The sequence below is a fragment of the Barbatula barbatula genome (assembly GCF_947034865.1).
Source record: "Barbatula barbatula genome assembly, chromosome: 13".
In the NCBI taxonomy this organism is placed as follows: Eukaryota; Metazoa; Chordata; class Actinopteri; order Cypriniformes; family Nemacheilidae; genus Barbatula; species Barbatula barbatula.
The window spans coordinates 21,282,155-21,309,395 of NC_136776.1; the positions used below are offsets into that span (position 1 = coordinate 21,282,155).

The 27,241-nt window shown below is 39.6% G+C and overlaps 3 protein-coding genes across 6 annotated transcripts; 2 read left to right on the forward strand and 1 right to left on the reverse strand.

Moving 5' to 3' along the window:
* Nucleotides 1-66: 66 nt before the first annotated feature.
* On the reverse strand, nt 67-3,698 carry sgsh (N-sulfoglucosamine sulfohydrolase (sulfamidase)). Its single transcript, XM_079471436.1, has 7 exons — nt 3,436-3,698; nt 2,928-3,088; nt 2,755-2,860; nt 2,357-2,679; nt 2,177-2,258; nt 1,880-2,083; nt 67-1,356 (listed from the first exon to the last, which is right to left on the reverse strand). The coding sequence occupies exons 1-7, from the start codon at nt 3,521-3,523 to the stop codon at nt 797-799; spliced, it is 1,524 nt and encodes a 507-aa protein (XP_079327562.1). The 5' UTR covers nt 3,524-3,698; the 3' UTR covers nt 67-796.
* slc26a11 (solute carrier family 26 member 11) lies at nt 3,673-10,658 on the forward strand. Of its 4 annotated transcripts, XR_013787466.1 has the most exons (17): nt 3,673-3,799; nt 4,965-5,434; nt 5,533-5,725; nt 6,492-6,577; nt 6,716-6,795; nt 6,885-7,027; nt 7,103-7,278; nt 7,404-7,476; nt 7,718-7,768; nt 7,838-7,898; nt 8,128-8,183; nt 8,250-8,390; nt 8,479-8,606; nt 9,359-9,458; nt 9,544-9,677; nt 9,778-10,009; nt 10,396-10,445. XR_013787466.1 is itself a non-coding variant. In XM_079471433.1 (16 exons), exons 2-16 carry the CDS (start codon nt 5,225-5,227, stop codon nt 9,892-9,894), a joined length of 1,749 nt encoding a protein of 582 aa, XP_079327559.1. In that variant the 5' UTR covers nt 3,673-3,799; nt 4,965-5,224; the 3' UTR covers nt 9,895-10,658. The 4 variants fall into 4 exon arrangements, 3 of the variants coding, with proteins under 3 accessions (XP_079327559.1, XP_079327558.1, XP_079327560.1); XM_079471433.1 differs by having other exon boundaries at nt 9,778-10,658; XM_079471432.1 differs by having other exon boundaries at nt 7,718-7,898; nt 9,778-10,445.
* A 358-nt stretch (nt 10,659-11,016) lies between these two features.
* On the forward strand, nt 11,017-27,227 carry tspan7 (tetraspanin 7). The gene is made up of 9 exons (XM_079471439.1): nt 11,017-11,094; nt 12,051-12,266; nt 22,203-22,391; nt 22,607-22,681; nt 22,806-22,901; nt 22,978-23,133; nt 23,205-23,288; nt 24,902-24,984; nt 25,152-27,227. The coding sequence occupies exons 2-8, from the start codon at nt 12,186-12,188 to the stop codon at nt 24,968-24,970; spliced, it is 750 nt and encodes a 249-aa protein (XP_079327565.1). The 5' UTR covers nt 11,017-11,094; nt 12,051-12,185; the 3' UTR covers nt 24,971-24,984; nt 25,152-27,227.
* The last annotated feature ends 14 nt before the right edge of the window (nt 27,228-27,241 follow it).

Here is a 27,241-nt window from a genome sequence, read left to right on the forward strand (position 1 = left end):
TGAATGGTCTCCACGTCTGGAGTTTTTATAGACCCCTAGAAGTCGTGATCTCGTTCGTCATTACACCACCAGATGATTCATATTTCCGACCAATAGGATCGATTTGCGCGCCTTTGAGCGTCTGGAGACGGTTGGGGACCCTTTAACGTCAGGCAGATGTGATGGGAGACGATTTAATATCGTCTCTCTGTCACCAGGGCTGTCTTTATTGATCAACGTCTTTCTGGCGTCACACCATAAGATGAAAAAGAGCAAATCCCGTGCGTAAAGACGCACAGATGGATTCGTCTGAAAATAACTTGTTTTATTTCTGTTTATACTTTCAGTAGAATTATGGATAAATAATGGTATCAAGCAATAAATCAAGCAGCTATATACATTAGTAATACATTTTGACAAATTAATAAATAACCAAAGTAACCAATCATATATTCGATCATTGTAAAGCATAGTGCTATATATAACTGCAAAGTATCTGAATTAAAATTCTTCTCATTAAAGAATTATTAAAATATTGACTAATTGATTTATCTGTAATTACCAGTTTGGACCACAGGACACTCTATTGCCAAACATTTCTAAATAATTCAAAAGAGCAGAGGGCAATAAAACTAGGAGCCTAGGAGTAAAACTGCTTAAGAGTGTAATACATTTTAAAATATAACATTTTCATTTTTTCAACAGTTTATTAGCATTTTATATATAAAAAAGAAACAACCTTAAGAATAAAACGGTCCCGTAAAACCAATTAGAACTACTATTCAAAGCACAAGCAGTCTTGTATGAGTTCAGGTTCTCATAGCCCGTTGTACAGTGGCCTGCACTGTGGTTCCAGTTTCGCTTCCAGAACCGCATCTGGCTCGCACACCCACGGATCCTCTGTGCACCACTGCCACTTAAGCAGCTGAGCCCTCAGGCTCTCCAAAACCTGAGCGTAGGCTGGATCGCCGGCCAAATTGCTCCTCTCCGTTGGATCCGAGTGAGTGTCAAAAAGTTCCCATCTCTCTCTGTAGTAGTACTCATTTAGAGTCTTAAACCAGCCTGTGGGCTGACCCATCCGGGTCCGGTTTAACAGATCCTGAAAGGTAGGGGACACGTAGAAATCCTGGTCTATGGGGAAGGGCATGCGGTAATGCATATTGTGGAGGAGTCTGTAGGGACCCTGGTGGACAGAGCGCATCGGGTAGTACATGGTGACCTCGTGGAGACTCTGACTGGCGTAGACTGTGACCCAGGAAGGCTCAGAGATCAGGGCTGGGAGGAGAGACTGACCGGTCAGCTGTACCGGATGGCCACCAGAGATGCTGTAGGATGGATACGGGAGGGAGAACCAGTCCAGAATGGTCGGTGTGATGTCTGGGAATAAATATGTGATTAAATGTTTTTTTAATATGTGCAACTTTAGTCCTAATCTGCTATTCTTTAATAAAAAGATGAACACTTAATCTTGGTAAATGGATACAGCAAGTGATTTATAAGACTTGTAGCACCATCAAGTGGTAAAAACGAGTTATAGCACAACTCATGAATAATTAATAATTATAATTCATTGCATTTATATAGCTCTTTTCTGGGCACTCAAAGCACTTTACATTGAGGGGGAATCTCCTCAACCACCACCAATGTGCAGCATCCACCTGGATTATGTGATGGCAGCCACATCGTGCCAGAATGCCCACCACACACAAGCTTATTGGTGGAGACGAGACAGACTTACGAAGTCAATTGGTACATATGGGGATGATTAGGAGGCCAGGATGCCAAACCCATGAACACATGACCTTTGCGCTCTTAATGCAATGATGTAGTCATTTTGGTTAAAAGGATCCGCCAAATGGATAAATGCAAGTAATTCAATGTTAGATATGAACATTCTTACCCAATAGACTGACGTAGGCCTGGCTGATCTGTCCCCGGCGCTGCCAGTGTTCAGGTGAGGAGATCAGCATGGGTTCCATCACACCCGAGCCGTACAGGTTGGTGCGGCCATTGGGAAACGGAATTCCATTATCCGAGCTATAGATAACCAAAGTGTCGTTTTCAAATCCGGCGTCTCGTAGTTCTTGCAGAACCAGACCGATACCTTACAAACCAAACCAATCCCCGATAAACATCAATTTGTTCAAATAAAACATGCATTTTGAAAAGTAGTAAACATAAAGGTGAAAAAAGAAACCTTGGTCCAGTCTGCTAACTGTAGTGTATTGAGCTGCGATGTCCGCCCGTGCTGCAGGCGTGTCGGGAATAAAATCAGGAACCTGTAAAACAGGATATCAGAGATGATTCTCAACCTCAAGATTGTCAAAGATTTGATTAGATAATGGAATCCAAAATAGACAAGATCTTCGTGTTTTACCTTGACCTGGTCTGGAGAGTAATACTTCGGCTCCCAATCCGGAATGCTCCCCATCCCGCTCTCTCCGTTCCCGAACTTCTCGCAGAACGCTCCGTACTGCGGCTGGGAGTGACCGCAGCGATGGGGATCATGAAAAGCCACGTAAAGGAAGAACGGACGTTCCTCGCTTGCCTCCCCGCTTTGGCTCTGGAAGAACTTCCGAACGAGAAGTTTGATCTTGGTGATATTTCGACCCACCTGCAGCACGGAATTGGTCTCCTCAGTGTAGGCGAAGTCGAATGGGTAAACGGGTCCCGGCCCGACGTGTTTCTTCCCTATGATACCTTTCCAAAGAAGTGCACATTTTGATTAATAAACATTAAGGATTTTAATACAAAGCGCCGCTGATCTCGTCGCACCTGTGCGGATGTTGGCTTCTTTTAGCAGGAGAGGGAGACTTCGCACTCCATCGAAAGAGTTAAAGTGATGGACTCCCTGGTGAAGACCATACATCCCATTCTGATGCTGTGGATCAGAATGAAGGATTAAAAGATGCTCGTGCAACACAGGACAGCATTCACCTGCAGTTTACCTGCGGGAGGCCGGTCAGGATACTGGATCGACTCGGTGAGCAGCTGCTGACGGTGGTGAAGGCGTTCTTGAAGATTAAACTGCGCTGAGACAGAGCTCGGAGATGAGGTGTCCGGACCACGGTGTTGTTGTAAACCTCCGTCTCGAACCCGGCATCATCAGCTGTGATATAACATATGATGTTAACACTTTACAAAAGGAGAGTATTGAGTAACATTAGTTAGTACTAACAATTATTAATGTAAGGGAATGTTAGATAATACAAATACAATTGCTCATTCGTGTTAGTCCATTGTGCAATGTTTACATTTAATTTATGTTTTATTAAATGTTACAATTAACATTGAATAAGATTAATACATCCTGCATTGCTAGTTCACGTTAGCTAACTTGAAATGAAGTCAAAAGGAGAAATACAATCTTGTAAAGTGTGCTTTTTAAGTAGAGATCATACACAAAACGCATTATCAATACGAATAATATTACAAATGTACATTTTCAGTACAAACCAATGATCAAAAGCACATTTCTTCTGCTGTGTCCAACGCCACAACAAACTAAGACGCCAAACAGACGCCATGAATATAAATCCAGCATTATGGCGTCATTTGCTCATTACACCTGTAAATAAAAAGTTTAAATGCAAATAAAACAACACAGAAGTTATTGACAACTACTTCCGCCATGTGAGTCGAGCACATGACCGAGATCAGCTGACTCAAAGCGGCGGCCAATCACGTCGCCGCATGGCTGATTGACGTCATTGTTAACCGCGTTACACGTCGCGTTGTTCAGATTTAACGCTTCGTTTTTTTATCTTAATATTTCGATCGGTGGGATTTCACGCGCGGGATTTCACATCGGCTTTAAAAGGTCTGAATGCTTCACGTCATTCGCGGTTTAAACATTTCGCTCGGTTTGCACGTAGCGCTATTGTTAAACATTAAAGGATTGTTTATAATAATAGTTATATATCTTGTTTTGATAACTGCTCGCGTCTTTGTGTACAATGTGATTTCATGCTGTGCATCTTTTTCACAACACGGATCTTATTAAAATTGTGCTTATTTTAGTCCTATGCGTTCTGTATAAGTACTATACTATATACTACAATTAGTATACAGTATATAGCTTTTGAAATATTCTGCGGTATTTACTATGTTGATTAATTAAGGTGTTAAGTTAATTGTGAAGAATACTGCAGTAATTAATGTAATGTAATAAAATAAAATGCAGTTATTAATATAACACACTACATTATTATGAACATTTATTGTAAATGAAGTAAAGTGTACTACATGATTTATAATGTGTGCATAATACGAGCAAGATAATGTATAAAATATAATAAATGTATCAAAAGTATGGATATATCCCAGGGGCCCCGAGATAGTTCCTGGGGGGACACCGATTTCGAAATTTGTCTAACATTTAATGCTATCAAACATCAGAAAAAGTTGACCAAAGTTTTCAGCAATTATAACTTAAAATGTTTAAGGTTTAATAATAAATGTAGGTTTATTATAAGACTTTATTTGGGGGGGCCGCAAAGCGATGCACTCTAGACAAAGAGGACCTTACGACCAAAACGTTTGAGAACCGTTACATTACTTTTTTATTTTGTGCCTAATTTAATTTAAGAAAAAAAGTAACAATACATATCAAGTCAAGTCAGCTTTATTTATAAAGCGCTTTTTACAATTTTCATTGTTACAAAGCAGCTTTACAAGTAAACTATAAGGAAAACATGAAAGGTTATGCAAGTCAAAACACAGGTCAAATATCAGTCAAATACTCACATATGTACTACATGTCATGACAATGTTGTTGAAATACAAACAAAGCTTATAATGGTACAAAATGAGACTTGCTTTTGTGTGTGAAAGGGATGAAAAGTTGTCATGAGATCAGTTACACAATCTGCATTGTCCAAATCTTGTGTTTCACAGTCACACATGCATGTATGTTATGGTATTAGTGATATCTTCTTGTAGTTTAAAATGTTATTATACTAACTGTAACCTTACATTGTCTATAGGTGTACATTAAAAGCACCGTTATGGAGAAAACCGATCTTTGACCAACTCATGGCTCCCAGGAACTTGTCAGGACATGGGATCCAAAACCGCTCCACCCATCCAATGATCCCTCTCTTCCACATGCACTTTAAATGCAGTATCGCTGACCCGTGATGTACTCGTATCATAGTTTTATGCATGATTAAACCAATGTTAACCTAAAACAACTCAATATTGGACGACCTGCTTTCTTTAAAGTCAGTGTTACACGATCCATTGGATGTCAATTCTGATGGAGCCACTAACAGGTGGAAGCTCACCCGGCCTCTGCTGGTCTGGCATCCTGCGCACCTGTTTCCCCATCCTCACCTGGCTGCCCAGGTACAACTTCACCTGGCTGAAGATGGACCTGATCGCAGGTCTTACCGTGGGCCTTACCGCGGTTCCTCAAGCCCTGGCTTACGCAGCGGTGGCTGGTTTACCTGTGCAGGTAAGACCACGGGGGTCTCGTTTTATTGTTCTAGAAACCCGCTGCTACGTGATGTTTATAAAACGTACCTTGACATCTGGTCTTGTTTTGTTTTGCAGTACGGTTTGTATTCTGCATTTATGGGCGGCTTCATCTATTGTATTTTTGGCACATCTAAAGACATCACGCTGGGTCCCACGGCCATCATGTCCCTGCTGTGTTCCTCATATATCGGCGGAGACCCTGTTTTCGCCGTTGTGCTCACGCTGTTGTGCGGTGTGATTCAAACAGGAATGTCTCTGCTGAGGTTGGGTAAGATCGGGCTCTCTTATTGGTTAAAAAAGGATTTAGTCCGTTCCGTTTTTACTGTATACTTCGTTATGCTGTCAAGGTGTGTTTGGTTAATGTAATACATGTACATTTTTAAGTCATGTGTACATGATCTTTGATCAGATGATCTCTCTGCTTTTATATGGAAGTGAAAGTTGCTCATCTAACATTCCTCTGATATTCATCTTAACTATCTTATTAATATCATTTTGACTCAGATTTAGTTTTGTAATCTAACATGTATAGGAAACAATATTGAAGCTGAAGAGAAAGTTGCGTCTGTAAATCAGTACGGCCTTGAAAACAGGAAGTTGACGGTTTCGTTACTGTCACACATCTATCGGATTGTATTACTTCCTGTTTTACTTCCTGCGACAGGAATCTCTGTAGTCGCACATTAAAATACTGAATGCCAGCTGTTTTGAAAAACGGGATGTGATTTCAATAACGGTTACAACAGCAGAAATGAGCCTCTTACTTTTCATGTATGCATTTAACGTAAACATACAAAATGCATTTAAAGTGACAGTTCACCCGAAAGTCTTTTTTTACGACCCGATTCAGAATAAATCAACGTAAATAAACTTTCATCAAAATGTACCAACTTGCTCTGCCTCTGAATCGCTTTCGAATGTGTGATGTCACCAAGACCTCTTTGAACCTCTCCCCTCCAACCACACACAGCGACTGTTTTTTATCAAGCAAATTCACGATTCAGATTCATATTCTTATTCTGTGTTTTATAAAGGGTTTCTTTTGGACTTCATCTCTTATCCGGTAATAAAAGGATTTACCTGTGCCGCCGCAGTCATCATTGGCTTTGGCCAGGTGAAGGTAAGTCTCATGAGAACGTTCCTTTAATGTTCTCTAGATGTTAATTGTTTGTGAAGTGTTTCCGTTGTGAAATTTGGCTTGTTTTAGAAGATTTTTCTAGGGGTGCTACGTGCTTTCTCAATGTCTCGCTTCCTTCAGAACATTCTAGGTCTGAAGGACATCCCCCAGAGCTTCGTTCTGCAGGTGTACTACACCTTTCACAAAATTCCAGAGGCCAGGTGAGGAGTCTTGTGCCTTTCAAACGCGTTTACCGAGCGAAGAGAGCAAACTCCAGCTTTGACATATATTGTCGGTTCTTGTTCCTCAGAGTAGGAGATGTGGTTCTGGGTCTGTGCTGTCTTCTCGTCCTGGTCACGTTGAAAATGATGCAGACCTCTCTGGGTTCTGCTGAGGACGAAGCTCCTCGCCTCATGCGAACGGCCAGACGCTTGGTGTGGAGTCTAGCCACAAGTGAGAGCGCAAAATTCCCATCTGTGATGTTTGAGAATATATATAGTTTGAATGACAGATGTTTTGTGTGCGCAGTTCGTAACGCGCTGGTCGTGATAGCGGCGACGGCTGTCGCGTATTCCGCGGAGGTCGTGGGCGGCCATTTCTTTAGTCTGACTGGGAAATCAGCCAAAGGGCTCCCGTCTTTCCAAGCTCCGCCCCTTTCAGAGATAGCCAATGGCACGGTTATTACATTCAGCGATATTGCAAAGGTGAGTACCAAAAATCGTCAAAAAAACTCATTCTGCATCATAATTCCAAGTAATTACTGAATTCCTAAATGTAAAATTTTGCCCATCCTTGGACATCACTACTGACCAATCAAATGTATTTTCAGGATTTGGGCGGCGGCCTGGCTGTCATTCCATTAATGGGCGTCCTGGAAAGCATTGCTATTGCCAAAGCATTTGGTAAGAACGTATTCTGCTGCTTGGCTTTAAAGGAAAAGTTCAACCAAAGATATCATATATTCCCCATCATCTCATTGAAAACTGTAAATAACTGGGGGTCAATGTTGTTTGGTTACCAACGTTCTTCAAAATATCTTATATTTGTGTTTGAAATGACACGAGGGTGAATAAATGATGACAGAAGGTTTAAAGTCAAACTTAAAAGCCATTTTACGGTAGTCAGACGTCACTTTTTCTGCAGGTAGCAAGAACAACTACCGAATTGATGCCAACCAAGAGCTCTTTGCCATCGGTGAGTGTTTCCCTGATGTATCAAGTATAAGCGGTAAAATCATTCACATCATTTCTGATGTTTCTCCAGGTCTCACAAACATCATGGGCTCTTTTGTGTCGGCTTACCCAGTCACGGGCAGTTTCGGAAGGTCTGTGAGTCTGTTTTACACATTTAGAGGGATACTTCACCCACAAATGAAAATTATGTCATCATTTGCGTGAATTTCTTTGTTCTGCTAAACACAAAGGAAGATTTTCGGAGTAATGGGGGAAACAGATCTCGTCTATTTTTTACCAAAAAAAAATGTATTGGGATTTCTAAAACGGCAAACAAAAAGACAAAACTCTGTGTCACGCTTGTGTGCGTTTTTCCCACAGAACGGCAGTAAATTCTCAAAGCGGCGTATGTACACCTGCGGGCGGTGTGGTGACAGGTAAGATACACTTCGTTTACTTTGTAATGTTTGTGTAAAATATTAAAAGTGCTTTATTATTTGCAGGTGTCATCGTGCTGTTGTCGTTGGCATTTCTTATGCCTCTGTTCTTCTACATTCCCAAAGCTTCACTCGCTGCCGTCATAATATGTGCTGTCAGCCCCATGGTTGACTTTCGGGTGCCTGTTCAGCTCTGGAGAGTCAAGAGTTAGCGCTTCTTTTAATATAGATTGTATTCTATAACTTTGCGGGTTTTTTTGCCACTTATTGTTAGTCTTGTTCCTTCCTCTCACAGAACTTGACCTGCTACCCTTCCTGGTGACGTTTTTGGTCAGTTTCTGGGAGGTGCAGTATGGGATCGTGGGAGGCATTGTCGTGTCGGCATTTATGTTGCTATACGTCGTGGCCAGACCTAAAGTAAAGGTGAAGGTTACGGCATTTATGAAATTATCCCCATTTTAGGCCCATTTTTTATGTTAGCCAAGGTTTCTTACAGACGGTTTAATCAGACGCAAGCGTTTGTGTTTGGTTATAATAATTTATTTTATATTTTTTAATTTATATGAGTATGAATTTAGATTTTTATCGTATATTAATTGTATTAAATAATATTGACACTTTTAAGTTATTGATTCTTAGTGGAGGTCCAGAAGAAGTTAAGTTCAACAAGCTGCTTTACTGTACTGTCCCTTTAAGACTTTATCTTGATTTAATTTATGTCATTGACCTCTGTTATGATTGGTGGACCTTTTTGTACCACCGTTCGCACAGATAAATAAATGACCTCAAAATAAGCATTTGGTATCAAACGTACACTTATCTCAGATGCATTTTATTCTGTTTTGGAGTTTGCCTTTCATTTTCTTAAAATTTGTACAAAATTATACCATAACCACAGTTTTTTTTCTTGTAGAATTTTTTTTTTCTTACAGTAAATTTCCGTACATTTTACAGGATTCCTTTTACAACAACTCAAATCTTTACTAAATTATTCTGGCGACCACAGCCGCCATAAAGTTTGTGTAAACGAATACTTTCTTACGATATTTTTGTTACATTAAATGTCTGTACATTTTACAGCATTTTTTACAGTCACTGTAATTTGTAAAAAATTATTCTGGCAACCGCAGCTGCCAATAATCTATTGTAAAAAAACGGTCCCTCCATGTCACAAGGTGTCGCATCATGGCGTTGTGGTCCTGGAGTTGGACAGCGGGCTGAATTTTCCTGTGACTGAACATCTGAGCAAGATTATCTACACACACGCGCTTCATGGTGAGACACATATGTTCATTTGGTATTTTCCCAGAGCTCAGATCCCTGACTGCTCGCATTGTTTTCCTGTATTTTATCGTTTCAGCGTCTCCGCCGCGATGTCTGGTTCTAGACTGTTCTCATGTCAGCTGTATAGACTACACTGTTGTCCATGAACTTGAAGAACTTCTCCAACAGTTTGAACTCAGAGGAACAACACTAGTCTTTGTCAGACTGAAGGTAGTCAAGATATGTAGAATATATACATATATATATACATTTATTGCATCATCTCATGTTTTATTTTCTTGTATGTCTACTCTCTCTCTCTCTCTCTCAGCCTTCAGTTTTAAAGGTGTTGTTGAAGGCCGAACTTCCTGCTTTCAGACACACTGACAGTATAGACGAGGCACTACAGCTTTTGACAGAACTCTCTAATTATGACCAGCAATCCTGACAACCAATCACTTACAAGAACAGAAACCGTTCCAGATAATCGGCTGATCAGTGATTGGCTGCATGGGATTGATGGGCTCCTTTGACCAATCACCACTCAGGAAAACAAGACACTGGTACAAATGTCACGTTTAAGAGTTTGTAACCAAATACATTTTATTGCACTTTGATAAGGCCTTTTAAAGTCATATCAGCTGTTTCTCATATTAATATATAATGGAATATTTTTCATGTTCATAATTTAGTGACTGTAATATTAACATGCACTTATTAACACTAGAATTGCAAATCAAAGCCTTCGAAAGCACTAAAATCAGGTTATTAGATCAGAATGGATTACAAGTGAAGCATTCGTCACTATTTAAGCCGTACTGTCATGTCTGTTATTTGCAGTTCAATGCACTAAGAAGCAATAAGTCATATGTTTTGTCAATTGCACAGCATTTGTACGTTTACATTTGAATTTCACAAAGGAAACTGATTTGTTTTCTTCTTATTTAAGGCTGATTCATGATCTTGGACTGACTACGATTAAACATACTTTATAACTTGAACATTCGTCTTTCTGTTATCAATTTAAGTGCCATTGTCTAGACGTGGGAATCTGGTTATTACAAATGTCATGTTTTTCAATACCTTTTATGTAACATCGATATAACAAAATGTTTATTTTATTTCAGGGTAAAACAAAAACCCCCTGAATTAATGTAGTAATAAAGTGATAATAAGAATAAAAGGCTGTTTGCTTTTTAAACAGCAGGGGGCGTATTTGAGGCTTCTTGGATCAGTTTAAAATCTATTATGTCGTTTTTAGCCATTTTTCTTTAAGTAACTTTAAGTTTTGACATGCATAAAGAAGCATAAACTCTAATAACTTAACATTTATAATTCTCATCATCTGTGCATCCTCCGAATACAAAGGATTCTCAGCTTTTCATAAGGCAAATGCAATAAATCTAAGCGTTCAAAATGCATCTACAAACCAAAGGACAGTGATGCTGTATATTCTGTACAAAACCCTTATCTCAACTTGAGTAAGTTTTATAATACGGTGTGGTTGTATGTTTGCTCTCTTTGACTCTGTCATTAACGTTGCACACGCCCTGGTGAAGATAACAGACCGGACAGGTTTTGATGTCACACTGCATGCAAACACTTCTGTTCCCAAGGCTGGAAAGACACGGATAACCCGAGAGACATGGTAAACGTTTTATCTTGGTTATTAATACTCACCATTAATACGTTTAAGTGATAGAAATGTGAATAATGGAAATTGGTATTGGTTTGAATGGAAACTATAATGGTCTCTTTGGGATGTCTAAATCATACTGGAATAAAACCTAAAACACTCCACATACAGCAATCTTGTGCTGGTTTTAAACCAGTAAACATCGGATTGAAGCTGGGATGGAAACCATCATTTTTTGTTCCTGTGGGGTCATTTAGGGTGTTAATAGTTGGGGTCACGTCACATACCGTGTGTGCAAAGTCTCATGTATGCACATACTGACTTCTGAACACCATGGCAGCTTTGTTTTGTCTGTTTTTAGAGGCCCGGCCTCCTCTCGCTCCACTGGGTCTCGATAGGGTGCAAATTTGGGGTGCCAAATATAGCAGGACAGCTTGCTAAATCTGAAGGCGAACCGTGAACTCACTTCACGCGGTGATGAAAGATCACATGAGGTGTGTGGACGAATTAAAAATGAACTGGGAGCCTGTGTGTGTGTGTTTACAAACTCAAAATTAAACCTCAATCACATTTATTAGTCTTTAATGATGTAAATTTAGATATTGAGACATATTATACCATTGTTATATTCGTATTAATATTCTTTCACAAATATATGTATCTCCGTATGCCGTGACGTCATGAAACCGCTTAAAACGACGATGAGGCAAAATCGTGGAGGTTTGGTCCTCGATATTATTCCCAAATGCCAAATAATGCCATTAATGTATTACTACTGATAATTCCTCCTTAAATAAACAATAATACTTCAAAGCTCATCTGAATTAAAAACATTTTTCGCGTCATTTCAACATTGACGCAAAGGCACCTGCTTCACCTTTAGCGCAACTGTCATGTGACGCCCAGCAGAGGGCGTATTTCCTCAAGGGCGGGGCTTTAACGCTCCCTCTCCTCTTTTGATTGGCCAGCAACACGCTTGACGAAAGAAGGCGGGACTTTGACCTACCAGCACGTCTTCTGATTGGCCAGGCGGGTCGAGAGTGACCGGACCGCAGTGGCGGAGGCGCAGCGGAGAATCACAGCAGCCCAGATCCACTGCGCTCATGGCATCGAGGAGAATGGAGACCAAACCAGTGATAACCTGCCTCAAATCCCTCCTTATCGTCTATTCCTTCGTCTTCTGGGTAAGTGACGCTCGTCTTTTAATGGTTTTTATGTGTTTTTATGATTTTGAAGCATTTGAAGGGATGTTTTCGTATTAAAATGGGTTTGTTGCGTTATTGCGCCGCCGGAAAACAAACGCATCTTCATAACGGTGGGGCTGGACCCATCCGAGGCCGTTATAAATCATATAAACATATAAAGGTCGTTATCGCTCAGAAATATGATTCACGATGTGAATAAAGCGAATTGTTTGGATTTGGATAAGCCACATGATACGTGCGTCAAATGTTAAACGTTATTTGTTTTGTTATAATCGTGTACAAACACGGACAGATGCGCATTATTAATTGTCCACGTTATTTAATTGCGAATGTAATATTAATGCAATCTTTCCATTATTTATGATGTTATATGTATTAATATAAATTGCGGATAAATATACAGCATGTATTTGAAATTAAGATCCTCATGTGGTCAGATGATTGTTTTTTATGTGCATGTTTATTATAGGGTGACAATGACCTTCATATGTAATAACACGAATACGAAGTATAACAGGGAAATCTTCATTCTCACTGATGGAGATGATGGTTCGTGACTGCATTGACATAACAGATATGGAAACATAGCACTGGTAACAGTCACTTGGCACCATCCCGGTTACCTGATTCAACCGACTGCCATTGACATGGCACCAACTTCCGGATTAATCGCGATAAACCGTTGAACAGGCCGGGAATGGAGTTTTAAAATGATCATGCATAAAGATTGCACTTTAAACAAACTCTGGAATGAGTCAAATATGGCGACGAAAGAGTTGAGCCGTTTTAACACAAAATCCTTGGTTGTTGTTGCATTTTCTAGGTTTAACTTAAACCAGCAGTTGGGTTTGTCCATATTTGACGCAACGATTGGTTGAAACAACCATGCTGTGTCACAAATGCTTTGCGAATCATCATGTCGTGAATATGTGTTTCAATCGGTTGCCGAAAGAATTTTTTTCCAAACAAGCTTTCCAACCGATCCTCCATTGGTCAAGCCAACGGATAGCCCCGCCCCAAACCCGTGCCATCGATTTGAATGCCATTTATCTTGTATGACTTGGAAACACACTGAGAACTAAAGCTGTTTGGAAACAGTGAGTTCAGTTGTCATTTAGGTCAACACCATCGGTGTTAGTAGGTAACAGACTCTTGAGTCTTCAGAGCATCTTATTTTGTGTTTACTGGAGCTTCAGTAATATATAGTGGTGCGTTCGCCACCGACCAGCGGCTGTTTCCTTCCCTCTATAATCCAGGCAAAGCAGTCCAGTCTGTGACTAAATCCTGCTTTTTATCGAGACGGAGACAGTCTAAGAATGGTTGGAGCTTGTCACTAGAGACTATAGACGGGAGTCAAAGTTTACGGCATGTTGAGTTTTTAGTTCCCTAAACTAAACATGGCTGTAAAGGACACAAGTTCGGTTTTAGTTCATTCTTTGTTCGTTGGATTTGTGGACAGTTTTAAATTGGATACAGCAAAGTTAAACCTGAGAAAATCACATTGTGGACTTTGAAGGAGAACTCACAGGTGGATGCTAGATGAGAAGATGAATGTAATTCGTCCGGTCATTCGATCAGATGTTCCAGATGAGTTCGGTTCATTCTGTACGTCTCTGTGCAGACGGACAGAGCTCAATGTCTCCGTCTTTCTCTCCTCACAAAATTCAAGGAAGTATTTCTAGCAGAAGCAGTCTGGAATAGGCCGTCTGAGAAAAATCCTGATGCCAATGCCACCGAATGGCATTAATTGCCAAGCAACAATATTTAATGTCACGTAGGGCTGGCTTGGATATAACATAACTAATCCATTGGGAGGGCACTGTGGTTACTAATGGGTCATATAACAAAAAAGAACAATTCAGTAATGTAAATAGACATCCATTAAGGTTGTTTTAATTGTATTTATTATCTGGAGACGTAGAAAAGGCCCTGACAAGAGATCTGAATCCATAGAGCTTAAATTAGAGTCAGGACAGCGCGAGATCACATTTCAGCTTAGTCAATGTTTTTACAGCTTTGAACGTAACGCAACACCCCATGCCACCTTCCCACGTGTACGTTCGCCTGTGCAAGACCCCGGTGGTTTTCTCTTTTCCCGTCACGTTTGGTCCAATCGAAGCGTGACTGAAGCACTCAAAGCTGAATATTAGTCAGATCATGTCAGTCTTTTACTGAGCGATCAATTCCAATCGATTCGTGAAAACCGTGGTTTAGAATATATGAACTGGAGGATGACTTCGCAGTGTGAGTTTGTGCAACTGATACACATTCAGACAGCATGAGATGACAGACACCCTGCCAGTGTTCCCATAGCTTCTATATTTAATCCGCTGGTATAGTCAATACAGCGAACAAAATCTTATTCGCACCCACTTTGAACTCTGAAATCTGAAAAGACAAGCAGGTGGTTTTCTGATTCGCTATTGTGACGAAATATAGAAAGACGTAAAAGACTAAACTAAACTAAAGAAAATGTCACAGACTATGCACTTTACTATACTTTTGTTTGCATCATAAGATATTTTAATCGTCTTTTAGTCTAATGAAAAACATTTTTGTGAGGTTTAACAGACGTTTAGCAAACGTTTCTATGTCTTAGTTACTAATAAAAGTGTCAGATCGGACCTAATGGTTGTCTCTTTTACAACCATTTTGTCTCTGACAATGTTTTGTTCGTTTCTCCTTAATGTTGGAGAATGTGTTTGGTTCTTGTTTTCTTCGGAAAGCTGGAGCAACGACAGAATGTAGAATGATGTGCATTGGTTATGGCTTCAGCATGTGGCCATAGAATATAAACACTCGTGCATGAGCGTACGTTTTGGTTTGTTTACAACATTTGTTCGCAAATTGCTGCTAGTTAAAAAAGCATTGCGAGTTCTCGTCTTGGAAGTGAGGTGAAATTTTAATGATGTTAAACAGAAAAATGAACCATTCCCCCTAAGGTTTAACCAAACTTTGTCTGGTCTAATCTTGCTTTGCTGTCTTGTGCGGAGATATTAAACATCTTGTATGATAAGTCTTGAAGTTTAATAGAGTTTATCTGGTGTGATAAAACGTGTGAAAGATATAGATGTTTGTTTGACGATGGTTGAACATCAAAATGCACAAAAAGTGTTTTTATACATACTGTAGTTTAAAGATGAGGCAAAACACGCAGTTTCTGCCAATATCATATTAATCTTGAGTACCTATACAGTATTTCATTCTTTGTATTTAGTTATAAAGAGTATAAAGACAGATACAGTTGTACGATTATTTCCGGAAAAACTCGAGCTCCTGGAGACATGCGGGGCGGGCCGAACTACAGCACGAGCACACAATGCATCATCGCATTATCCCAGCATTACTTTTTGTTTCTTTTACATTTTGCACATACACGGCGATCGCCAACAAAACACAGACACATGACTTAGTTTGACTTACTGCGCGCGGTTCGTGTCTGGCATCTTTTAGCATTGGGACCGCACCATCCGCGCGTTTCATACGATCTCCTAATCCAGCGTTATTTCCAATGTTTCTTTAACATTCATCACCAAAATGCCGTGAATAATCATACGCAGCTAAACTTCCGTCATTGATGGCCGTCTCACGCTGGCTGGTTGACGCTTGGACGAGCTCTTTCGCTCGCTGGATGACGCGTGGTCGTGCTTTTCTGGGAAAATTGTACAATAAAGCCCTTGTTATGAAACGGGAATCAATGTACGGAAAAAAACTTTCCGAGACCTGTACGAACCCCTGCGGAGTGAATCGAGCACAGAAATACTAGGTCATACGTTCAACTCGTCATTTCGTTGACCATGTTAAGCTTGAGAAGCCAGCACGTTTAACAGTGTAAAGTAGTCATGCATACACATGTAACCTCCGCAACAATGATTTTCATTTTAGAGTACTTTGGTGAACATCCAAAACAAAAACACATTTTCCTCCTGTGCGCTAAATGAATTCCCAGGGGGTGATTAAGGCGGTATCTACCAAGGAACAGGATCCCTACATCCTTTTATCCACGTCAAACACTCGCTGTGGTTTTGTAAACAGGAAGAGAACAAAAGTCAAAGGAGTGTTTGATAAATACAATTATCAGTGCAGAAGCTTTGAGCCTCGATTCAGATCGTTCGAGCAAATAAATTGAAATGAAAGCTGATTTGTTTGGGATGACTTGAATGAAAAATAAATGTCAATATTTATAACAGTAATGCTTAGTTTAGTTTTTCTAGAAATGTGTCCATTCTCATGTATTAGGTACCGTCTCCTTTTTGCATTTGGCAGAGGGTTGTCATCGTACTGCGCATGTGGATGAATAATAATGGCTCTAATCCTTGTCTGGATGTCTGTATGATACAGTCTGATGTGTTTTGAATGGATGGGAATGTAATATAACCCAGTATTAACTGTTTAACGTATTAAAGCGTTACATGCCGGTGTTTTCAAACCCCAGGGGTCAGAGTTTGGCTAGGTAATAACAGTTGTTATCCTCCGTCGGATGATGCTATAATTACACTACAATGTGACCCAAAAACACTGTCTGCTTTTTGAAGAGTCTGGTTCCAAAATGACATAAAGCTAACATAAACTAACAATGAAAAATACTTCTACAGCATTTATTTATATTAATTCAAGTTATTTTCACCATTAACTAATACATTATTAAAATCAAACGTTAACATTAGTTAATGCATCATGAACTAACATGAATAACTGTATTGACATGAATTAACATTTACAAGGATTAATAAATGCTGACAAACTAAATTTTTCATTGTTAGCTAAAGTTGGCTAAGGCATTTACTAATGTTAACTAATAGCATGTTATTGTAAAGTGTTACCGATGTTTTTATTGTGTTAGTTTCTTTAGCTGTGTTTCTTTAGTTAATTTAGTTACTTAAAATATTTAGGCTTAGGTTCCCAAAAATGCTAATTTTGTCATTTACACATTGTTACGTCGTCATTAATAATAATAATAACTATTGGTATTATTAGTATTATTATTAGGCAATAATCAGCACACTTTCAGACTTTTGTAAATCTCATCATTAAGTTTGACATTGAGGTGAAGAGCACCCAGATAGCACAGGTACCTCAGAAAGACCTGGAGATCTGAAAAACATCTGATAAACATCTAGAAAGAGCAGTTTTACATCCATTCCAAATCATATGCATCTTAAGAGACATCTTCAGATTTTTTTATGACATCTGAAAGTCAAGACGTATTGCAGATGAGCAAACAATAAAAAAATGTTATATTAATCAAATAAAAGTCTCCCATATGTATGTGTGGTATAAGGGAATAGCTCTGATGTTTGCGGTCCTGGGAAATTTCTCATTAGTCTGTGGCAGTGGAAGTCAAAGGTGACTGGAATTTCTGTTGTGGGGTCCAGGAATCCGCGAGCAATGTTTTGCTAGCGTATCTCTGGCTTTACACTCCGACCGGTCTAACACAGACCTGGTAATGAAAGAGACACTATTATTAGTGTCTGACTTTAGCTGTGGTGCTAGATGCCTGTGTTCACTTTGTTCTGACATAGCGATTAGCAGTGTTACCCCGGGAAGGCACGCAAAGTGTTTGTTAGCAGCACGTAGCGGCGTGTTTGCACGTAGCCATCTATCTATATATCTATGCGTCTCTCCATTCATCTCTCCATCCATATATATATATATCTATGCATCTCTCCATCTTTCCATCCATCTCTCCATCTTTCCATCCATCCATCCATCCAACTATCTATCTGTCTGTCTGTCTGTCTGTCAATCATCCATCCATCCATCCATCCATCCATCCCTCCAACTATCTATCCATCCATCCATCTATCTATCTGTCTGTCTGTCTGTCAATCATCCATCCATCCATCCATCCATCCATCCATCCATCCATCCCTCCAACTATCTATCCATCCATCCATCCATCCCTCCAACTATCTATCCATCCATCCATCCATCCCTCCAACTATCAATCATCCATCCATCCCTCCAACTATCAATCATCCATCCATCCCTCCAACTATCAATCATCCATCCATCCCTCCAACTATCTATCCATCCATCCCTCCAACTATCTATCCATCCATCCATCCATCCATCACTCCCTCCCTCCGTCTATCTATCTGTCTGTCTGTCTGTCTGTCTATCCTGCTAACAACAGTCAATTTACTCATGGTAAGATTAATTTCGGAGTCAGCGCCCATTTTCCTGTCAGTTGTCTCTCTGTATAATGAGACCGACCTTTCAAACGCGTTAACTCCTGCGAGACTGTGTTATTTATATGCAGACTATCGCCAGCGCTCCCCCTCTGCTTTTTTTCGCTAAACTTTAATCTAACGTTTCTCGGAAACGGTGCGAGAGAGAAAAAGATCGGGCGGGGAGCCCAGCGTCTCTGACAGTTGGAGATGGCCATTAAACGTACGGTCGGCCGTCTAACTCACCCTCTCAGGACAGACAGCACTCTTCCCCGGATCACGATGATGTACGGCGGTCTAATGGACGATAGAGCAATAAAGTGGAAGACAAGGAAAATGACCAGCTCGGTCCGAACCCACACGATTCACCACAGCAACCTTTCGTTGAAAATAAACAAGATCCATTTTATTTGATCACTTTTATGTGTCTTCCTCGTCACACGCTGGGTTTATGTTTTGCCAGTAGACTTGAAGGGATAGTTCACCCAAAAATAAACATTCATTCGTCATTTATCGACCCTCATGTCGTTCAAACACTGTATATGACAAATGAAGATATTTTGAGGAACGTCTTGAGTGGTTTTGTGTCCGTATATCGGAAGTCAATGGGGTTCAATGTTGTTTGGTTACCAACGTCCTTAAAAATATCTTGTTTTGTTTTCCACAGAAGACAGAAAGTCATACAGGTTTGGAATGAGACGAGAGTTAGTAAACGATGAAGTATTTGTCAGTTTTGGAAAAAGATGTACAACCGAAAGCTTTTCCCAGTCTGGTCATACGAGAGAGAAACTCCGGGCCAAGAAATGTTTGGTTATAAGCATTCCTCTTTCTCTGCGTTCATCGAAACAAATACATATGTGCAGACATTTGTGTTGAAACGACTCTAGGGTGAGTAAATGATGACCGATTTATTCATTTTGTGCGAACTGTCCCTTTAATTTTCCTTTCTTATTGCGATGTCATCGGTCTGGATGATTTCATGATCAGATTGTTGATATTCAAAATGTAACGTCACGATTTCGAGGATTTGCAGTTTATGTGGTTTAGGAGTCTGGGGTCAGGAAGTGACAGCAGGAAGTGCAGAACATAGTGCCTATGATTGTTTGGATCTCACACAACACGCACCACGCTTGTTCTCTCTGATCCGCATTCAAGCCTACAGAACAACAGTAGCTTTGATCAGACGTTTGAAATGCAAAGAGCAGGATGTCTTTGCGGTGAGTCGGTGAGCTACTTGCTGTGGGCAACAGACGTGTATTACATCAGCATCTCTCTCACTTTGTTGTAGGATTTTACGAGTTTAGGTTGATGTAATGTGTTCAAACATCTTCGTTTTACTTTTAAGATGTAAAAGTTTAAACATTTTCTCTTCATGTGCATAAAAGCCTTTGGCATTATAGTGTTGTATATCAGACACATTTATAATATGTGAAATAAGACGATTATGCCTTCGCTGTATGCTTCATAATTCGTCATCTCATTAAAATGATTTTTTGACATTATGATGTTCCGCACACAGTCATTATCATTTAGTTTAGAGTGCCGCACCCGGGTGTTCAGCAAGACAGCGTCAAATATTGTTTAAAAGAAATACACCTTGGCTTATTTAAATCAGATATTGATTCTTGTTTGTTAACGTTTCCAAAAAACTTGCCGTCACAATCCATTCGTCCAACATGATGAAACTCTCTACATGCAAAGAGAAGGACAGAATTAAGATGTCTCCATGGGAGCGTTGCCATGGCACCCAGCTCTCATGAGCGTTTTCCTCGACGGCGCGAGGTATAATAGATGAAACTGAACAGACGTCGACATCAAAGATGAACGTTTCAGTTTGCGACGCATTTGTGCAAATCAAAGCAACAGTTCACCCAAAAATCATTTACTCAGCCTCAAGTTGTTGCAAACATGTACACGTTTTATAGTTCCACTTAAGACAAAAGAAGATATTTGTACGAATGCAGCCAAACATTGACTTCCATAGTAGGAAACAAAACGACTGTGGTGGTCAATGGTGCCCACAATGGTTTGGTTTCCTACTCTGTGTATGTTCGACAGAACAAAGACATTCATGCAGATTTAAAACAACAACATTAGGGTGACTAAATGATGACATCATTGACATTTTTGGGTGACCTATACCTTAACTGTTTCATATTTGGTTAGCAGATGAATTCAGATTTCACAGGAAACATGTATGTGTTCGGAGATTTGATTTTGATGTGTTTATTGTATTAAAAGCATATGTGTGATTTTTACATACCAGCCCGGAGAATCATGGACTTTTTTGGGTTGTGAGTTATTAAACAGACCCCTGCATAAGACAGCCACACGTATGAATTATATATATCCTTCTGCTCAATAAAACATTGCTGTTCCGGCCTTTTTGTAGAACATAAGGTCCGGCCCGCGGTCTAGTTTTGTAAAGGAGACGTTATAATGCAAAACATCCTAATGGCTCCCAAAATGTCTTTATCTCACCCTAATGCTCTTGGGATGTTTTGTTTCACTTGTGAAAGTTAGAGCTGTTTTTCTCTCTCTCGGTGTGAGCTGTACACAGAACATTGTGTACTCAATACTATGGTGGACATGGTGCGCATGATAACATGGTTTCATTCAGCTTAAAATGGATAACACTGTCTTTCTCGGTTTTTTTCGAAACCCATTGAGCTGTCAAGTAACAAAGCATCTTAAGCACCACGTAAAATCTTTGCGTATTCGTAAATGTCACATCAAGAGTTGTTTAAACGGTGTACAGTCTCTCGAGTGGTTCCCGTGATGTGTTTTTGGAGCAGGTCTCTCAGCTCTCCACACATTCATTAACACATCTGTGAGAAAGGTGACGCTTTCACAGGCGAGAAACCCGACTGCATCGTAGGATGTGGATGAGAGAAGATGCTTTTCCGAGTGGGCCACATCGATCCCATCGTACTGTTAGATTTTTCTGTGGGTTGCGTTGTGCACACAGGCTTTTGTCGTTTCGGGCAAGATTTGGTTGGGTTATAGAGACACAAATGTCCCGCTTTGGCTCATGTGTGCTGATCTGGTTTTGTTCCATCATTTTAAATCTGGACTGTCAATTACGAACCAGATGGCCTCCTGTGTCCTTCAAACCGCTGATATAAACTTCAGAGAAAGATTGAATAACTGTTACAAAAGGTGCCATATTTGAATACCACGGTCACGTGATATATTAATGTGTTATTACGTTATATATGCAAAAACATATCTGAAAAAATACACATTACTACTCTACACTTTACTGTTACGCTGTATACATTTCATTTCCTCCCACTCCTCCTATTTTTTACTTTTGTATATACAAATCATATTTTAGTTTTATTTTTATATTAAAATTTCTATAGCTTATAAAATCTTGAATCTTCATACTCTTTTGTAAATTAAGAAGTAAACACTTTGTAGATCTTTACGGTAGCTATTTCTGCTTAGTTCTGTTTAGTTTTTTTTATTTATATCTCATATTTTGTACTTTTTGTTGGATTGCTCGGTGTCGTCAGCATTTTTTTTGTACACATTTTGGACTAAATTGAGAATTTCATAGAAGGTTCTAGTGGTGAACACTGTTAAAACAGCAGCTCCCTCTTCTGGTCAACATACAGAACTGACAGTCGTTTATTTTAATGTAAACATGACGTTTTTTTATCTTTATCTTTTTCCTGTTTATTTGATGTCATTTTTATATGAAGGCAATTTCTAATAGATCGGATTTTTCCACGTTCTCTAGATCACAGGAGCGATCCTGTTGGCAGTGGGATTATGGGGGAAGTTCATTTTGGGCCCGTATATCTCACTGATAGCTGAAAACTCCACCAACGCTCCATTCGTGCTCATCGGAACCGGAACCACCATCATTGTTTTCGGGCTGTTTGGATGTTTCGCCACCTGCCGTGGAAGTCCATGGATGCTCAAGCTGGTGAGAGAACTGAATTTAAGTCATCCAGTGTTACACATGATTCATAACTGAATTCAATTCAGATCCAATCTGACGAATGCAAATGAATTAAAAGAATCATTTTGTTTCAGTTATAGACCAGTAAACATTTTAACTATACACACGTGACATGTCCACAATAGTATATAATAAAAGTCAAGTACTGTTTACAAATCTCAGATTTTGTATCTCTTTAGTATGCAATGTTCCTGTCTCTGGTCTTCCTGGCAGAGCTGGTCGCTGGCATCTCAGGTTTTGTTTTTCGTCATGAGGTACGACACACTCAGATTCTCAGCTGATAGCCCATGATGCATCTCTTAGTTCTCCATCTGTCACACACCAGGAGGGCTTGTTGTAGACATCTGATGGAGTGTGTATACGTGTTTTTTTTCTCAGATCAAAGGCACTTTTTTGAGAACCTACAATGAGGCTGTTCTTAACTATAATGCCCAGGATGAGAAAAGCATCGCGGTGGACAACGTCCAGAGGAGTGTAAGTGGACACACTGAGGTCTCACTAATGCGTTTGTTTCAAAAACAAGAAAACTTCTCTCACTTTCTATCTTTAGTTGCGCTGTTGTGGCGTTATGAACTACACTAGCTGGTTTTCCAGCGTTTATTTCCCCACCAATGGAATTCCGCCCAGCTGCTGCGCTATCAAATCCGACTGTCACCCCGCTGACATGCGGAACGCCACCATAGCGCCCGGCAAAGTCTACCAACAGGTAACAGAGACATAAACGTGCACGAAAATACTTTAGTTTTTTCTTTATTTAAATGGGATCTTTCGTTTCAGGGCTGCTATGAGCTGGTGACGTCCTTTATCGAGACTAACATGGGCATTATTGCCGGAGTAACGTTTGGAATCGCGTTTTCGCAGGTAAGACCACAGCATCGTGGTATCGTGTTCTCCCAACAAAGGTAATAAAGTAACTTGAACAAAATAAATTTGTAGAAGAAGAAGGATTATTTTGAGTATACTGAACAAAAGTAGTCTTAATGTGGTACCAACATAGACTCTTTTGTTGACTGTACTTAGATATCTAAGTCAAGAAGGTTGACCAACTTGCCAATCTCAAATAACAATTCTAGTTTTTGAAAGTTCCCAGCATGCATTGCAGAATTTAAAATTTGCAGGTAAAGATGATTAAAACGAATGCTATTTTAGTGTTTGCTGGCTATATGTTTTGTTTTTGTTATCATTGTAATTTATCTTTAGTATTTAGAGTTACTTTTTTAACTATATGATGTTTGATGATTGTTACCATGATTGAGGCTCAGTGTCGAGGTCTGAAGGAAATGAGGCAGTGAGGTCACTTCTAAAATGTTAACGTAAGCAGTTACGTGTGTACATATATGTAGATTGTGTATATAATAATAGAACCATATATATATCAACGTTATATAAAACATCATCTTTTGAGTTGGTTCGACTAAGTCAATGAGTGAACTCAGAAATCTGATTGTTGTATTTCTATTTCAAGTTGGTTCAACTACTTTTTTTTTCAGTTGACAGTCATGTGACACGACTCATTAATTGGTTAATTAGGTGAAATACTTTGTTGAATAAACTCAAAGAAGATGTGCAGCTAGTTGCCTTGAAATTTCAAGTTGGGTCAACTTTTCATTTTTTACAGTGATGGTTTTATAAGTTAAACATTTTATCATAGTTTTACCACAAATGGCATACTTAATATATTTTTAATATGTGTATTAAATGTTTTACTGGGATGTAAGAAACAGAACTTTGATAGCAAAATGTTTTAGCAGTGACGAATCCACAGTGTTTACGTTTTTTGTTTCGTGAAGTCGCACTTATTCCGTCTCTTCATAATAAATCGTGATTGGCTTTTAATATAAAGACACGCATCACCTTTAAGGTTGCATCTTTTCAGTCCCAAAGCAGGAGTTCGCTTTCCTCTGTTTGCGTGCCATTATGACTTCACGTTCGTCCGCGAGCCAATATTGACTCAAATGTGTTTTCCGAAGGAACAGCTGGCTGGTGTTTTCACACGCAGGTGAAGCGATATGTGTGCCGTCGTAATGACTTGATCTGCACCGCTGCGAGTGTGTTAAAAGCCCGGCGTGAGAGCCGCGCAGCCATGGCAACCCTGCGATAAACGTCGACCCGGGCTGCGTGTGTTTTCCCAGCCCTCGTTTAGTAAACATGCGTGCTTGCCTGTTTCAGACACAATCGCTCGACGTGTCACTCCTGAGCGAATCCGCGGAACACACACACACCTTTCTCTCTCTCTCTTTCCATAATGTTTCTCCCTAAAGCTTAAACACATGCCCTAAAATGCTAAGTAGGCAGCAGAGGCGATGCTAATCTGTTTTCTGGAAGCCTGTATCAGTAATATCTCGTCTCATCCGTTTGTGTGTGTGCGTTAATTGAATAACCAATTACTCAGGGAGGGAGAAAACGCTTTCTTCTGTGAAATGCACTTTTACCATGGTAACGGCGATGCGCGCTCTCGCGTGTGTGTTTTTCAGCTGATCGGGATGCTGTTGGCCTGCTGCCTGTCACGATTCATCACTGCCAACCAGTATGAGATGGTGTAGCGGCACGGATACAGGTGAGTGACGCACACGCATGCGCACACATAAGGACATTCCATAGTCTACTATTGTTTTTTTATTGAACCCTAAACTTAACAGAATACTTGTGTGCATTTTTACAATTCTGAACATTATTTACTATATTTTAGTGCTTTTAGTCTAAACCATTTTCTCATCCTTGCAGGCAAAGGAGACGCACGACACCTTGAAAAGGGAACGCATCCCCAAAATGCTCGCACACTCCATCTTTTCTCATTCGGTCTCTTTTATATTCATCGTTTTCTCAGTGTGTCTTTTCTGCCTTCCTCACTTTCTATTTTCGGGTAGTGCATCATTCCTCAGTCGCGCAGCTGTGCCATGACCGAAGCCTCTCCTTTCAAACGTTGACGTCAGCGAGGAACAGGAAGGGGTTTTAGGACGCACTCCTGCGTACGCGTATTTTACTCCGTAGGAAACCCTCTGCATGCACAAACCATCTCATGCCATACGCTTGAGCTCAAATCAAGTGCATTTCGATAACACTATGTCCTGACGGAACTCAAACATGCACATGATGAAATCTCATCGGTCCCAAGCCCGTTTTGACACAGGTGTAGTATAAACGTGTTTTGATTTCTCCGATTTAAACTTGAACTTGGTTAGGACACCGGGTCTTTTCTGAGAATTTTTCTCCCAACTAAAAACCACGGCCACAGCGAAATCTTATCGAACATTCTTCCTGTCGTTGCTGTATATTGCACATCAGATGTTTATATTGGGTGTTACTTTTTTGCTTCGTTCAGCATTTTCACGTAGTGTGGACGGAAAGATTGTCACGTAAAGCTTGACGCACCTGGTTAGGACATGATGCTCAACCCCTGATCTCACAGTAACTTCACTTCAGAATTGCTAAATTCTTGTCCAACGCTTTTCGAGAGGACAAACACAAAAAATGACAAGATGTGTTTTGTGTTTGTTGCAAAAAGGGGAATCTTGCTTTCTACTACTTTACAAAATTTGGTTTTCTCAAGATCTCACCGGGTTGAAGGTGTCGCTGAAATGTGACTACATAATCACATAGAAATCTCTCATAGAATCATGCAAAAACTGTCAATTATTTTGTGTTTGTGGATGCCAAAACTAGCTAATTTCTGCCACATATTGTGTAGCGGTGACTGTACAGAACTAATATACATTTAGAATGAAGTGTTAACTAGATTTTTGTCTACAGGTTGATCAATCTAACTATTTAACCTGTGATTGTATTTCACAGCTAGGTTGTAGGTACAGTTTGACAATGTATCTTTCTCTCTCGTGGACTATTGACAAATGTATTTTTTCGACTATTACTGTAAGAATTTAATCACACGTGGGCATATCGCAGCATTTGAAATAATTACTCTGTATACCTCTTAGAACATGCGTTATTTTAAGTTATTTTTTAAGCAAAAGTGGATGGAGTTTTGCATGAAAACTAGTCAGACAATGACATTTTGGCATCAGGTATAAAGTTCTCGGGAGTATGGTATTACATAAATAAACAATAAAATCAGTGTATCAAAGAGATAACAGAAACCAAACTTTGAGGGTCATTGGAGAACTTGTATTTGCTATCGCCGTTTCGTAACTGACAGACAAATGGAAAAACTGATAAGTGCGAGTGATTTACCGCTCTATATAAAATGAAATAAACTGGAGTCAAATTAATTCAAGAATCACAGAGAACAGTTATTTGGCTCGGTTGTTTACTTAGGATATACAACTGCTTTATTTTATCACAGTTGACTGAAAGTTTTGGGATTTTGATTTAGCTAACATGAGCCTGGCTTTCGCGTCCTTTTGTTTTATTTATTGTTTATTTATTTTACGTATGTGGTAGAAATCACTGCAGTCTTTGGCTTGAATCTGTTCAATTCAATGTATGTGTTCTGTAAGTTACTGTTAACAAGTTCTTAAAATTCCATATTTACGTGTTTTTATTTAATTTCGTGTTGTTATTTTATATGATTTACTCTTGCATTATTAATTGTATTTTCTTGTGTTATTATTTCTGCGGCGCCCCTTGTGTTAACACGTCATCAAGTATTAGATTCAAGAATTCATAGTCTGAACACGTGATAAATTACGGATCTCGACATAGATGAGCAGAACAATAATGTACTTTGTATAATATCAAACTTTTTAAAATGCATCACCAGCTAGCATGCCAACAAAAATGTACGTTGATATTGTAAACAGCTGTGTTCTCTATGAATAAAATGGTTCTTCGTCGTTGTCAGTTTCTCGTGTGTCTTT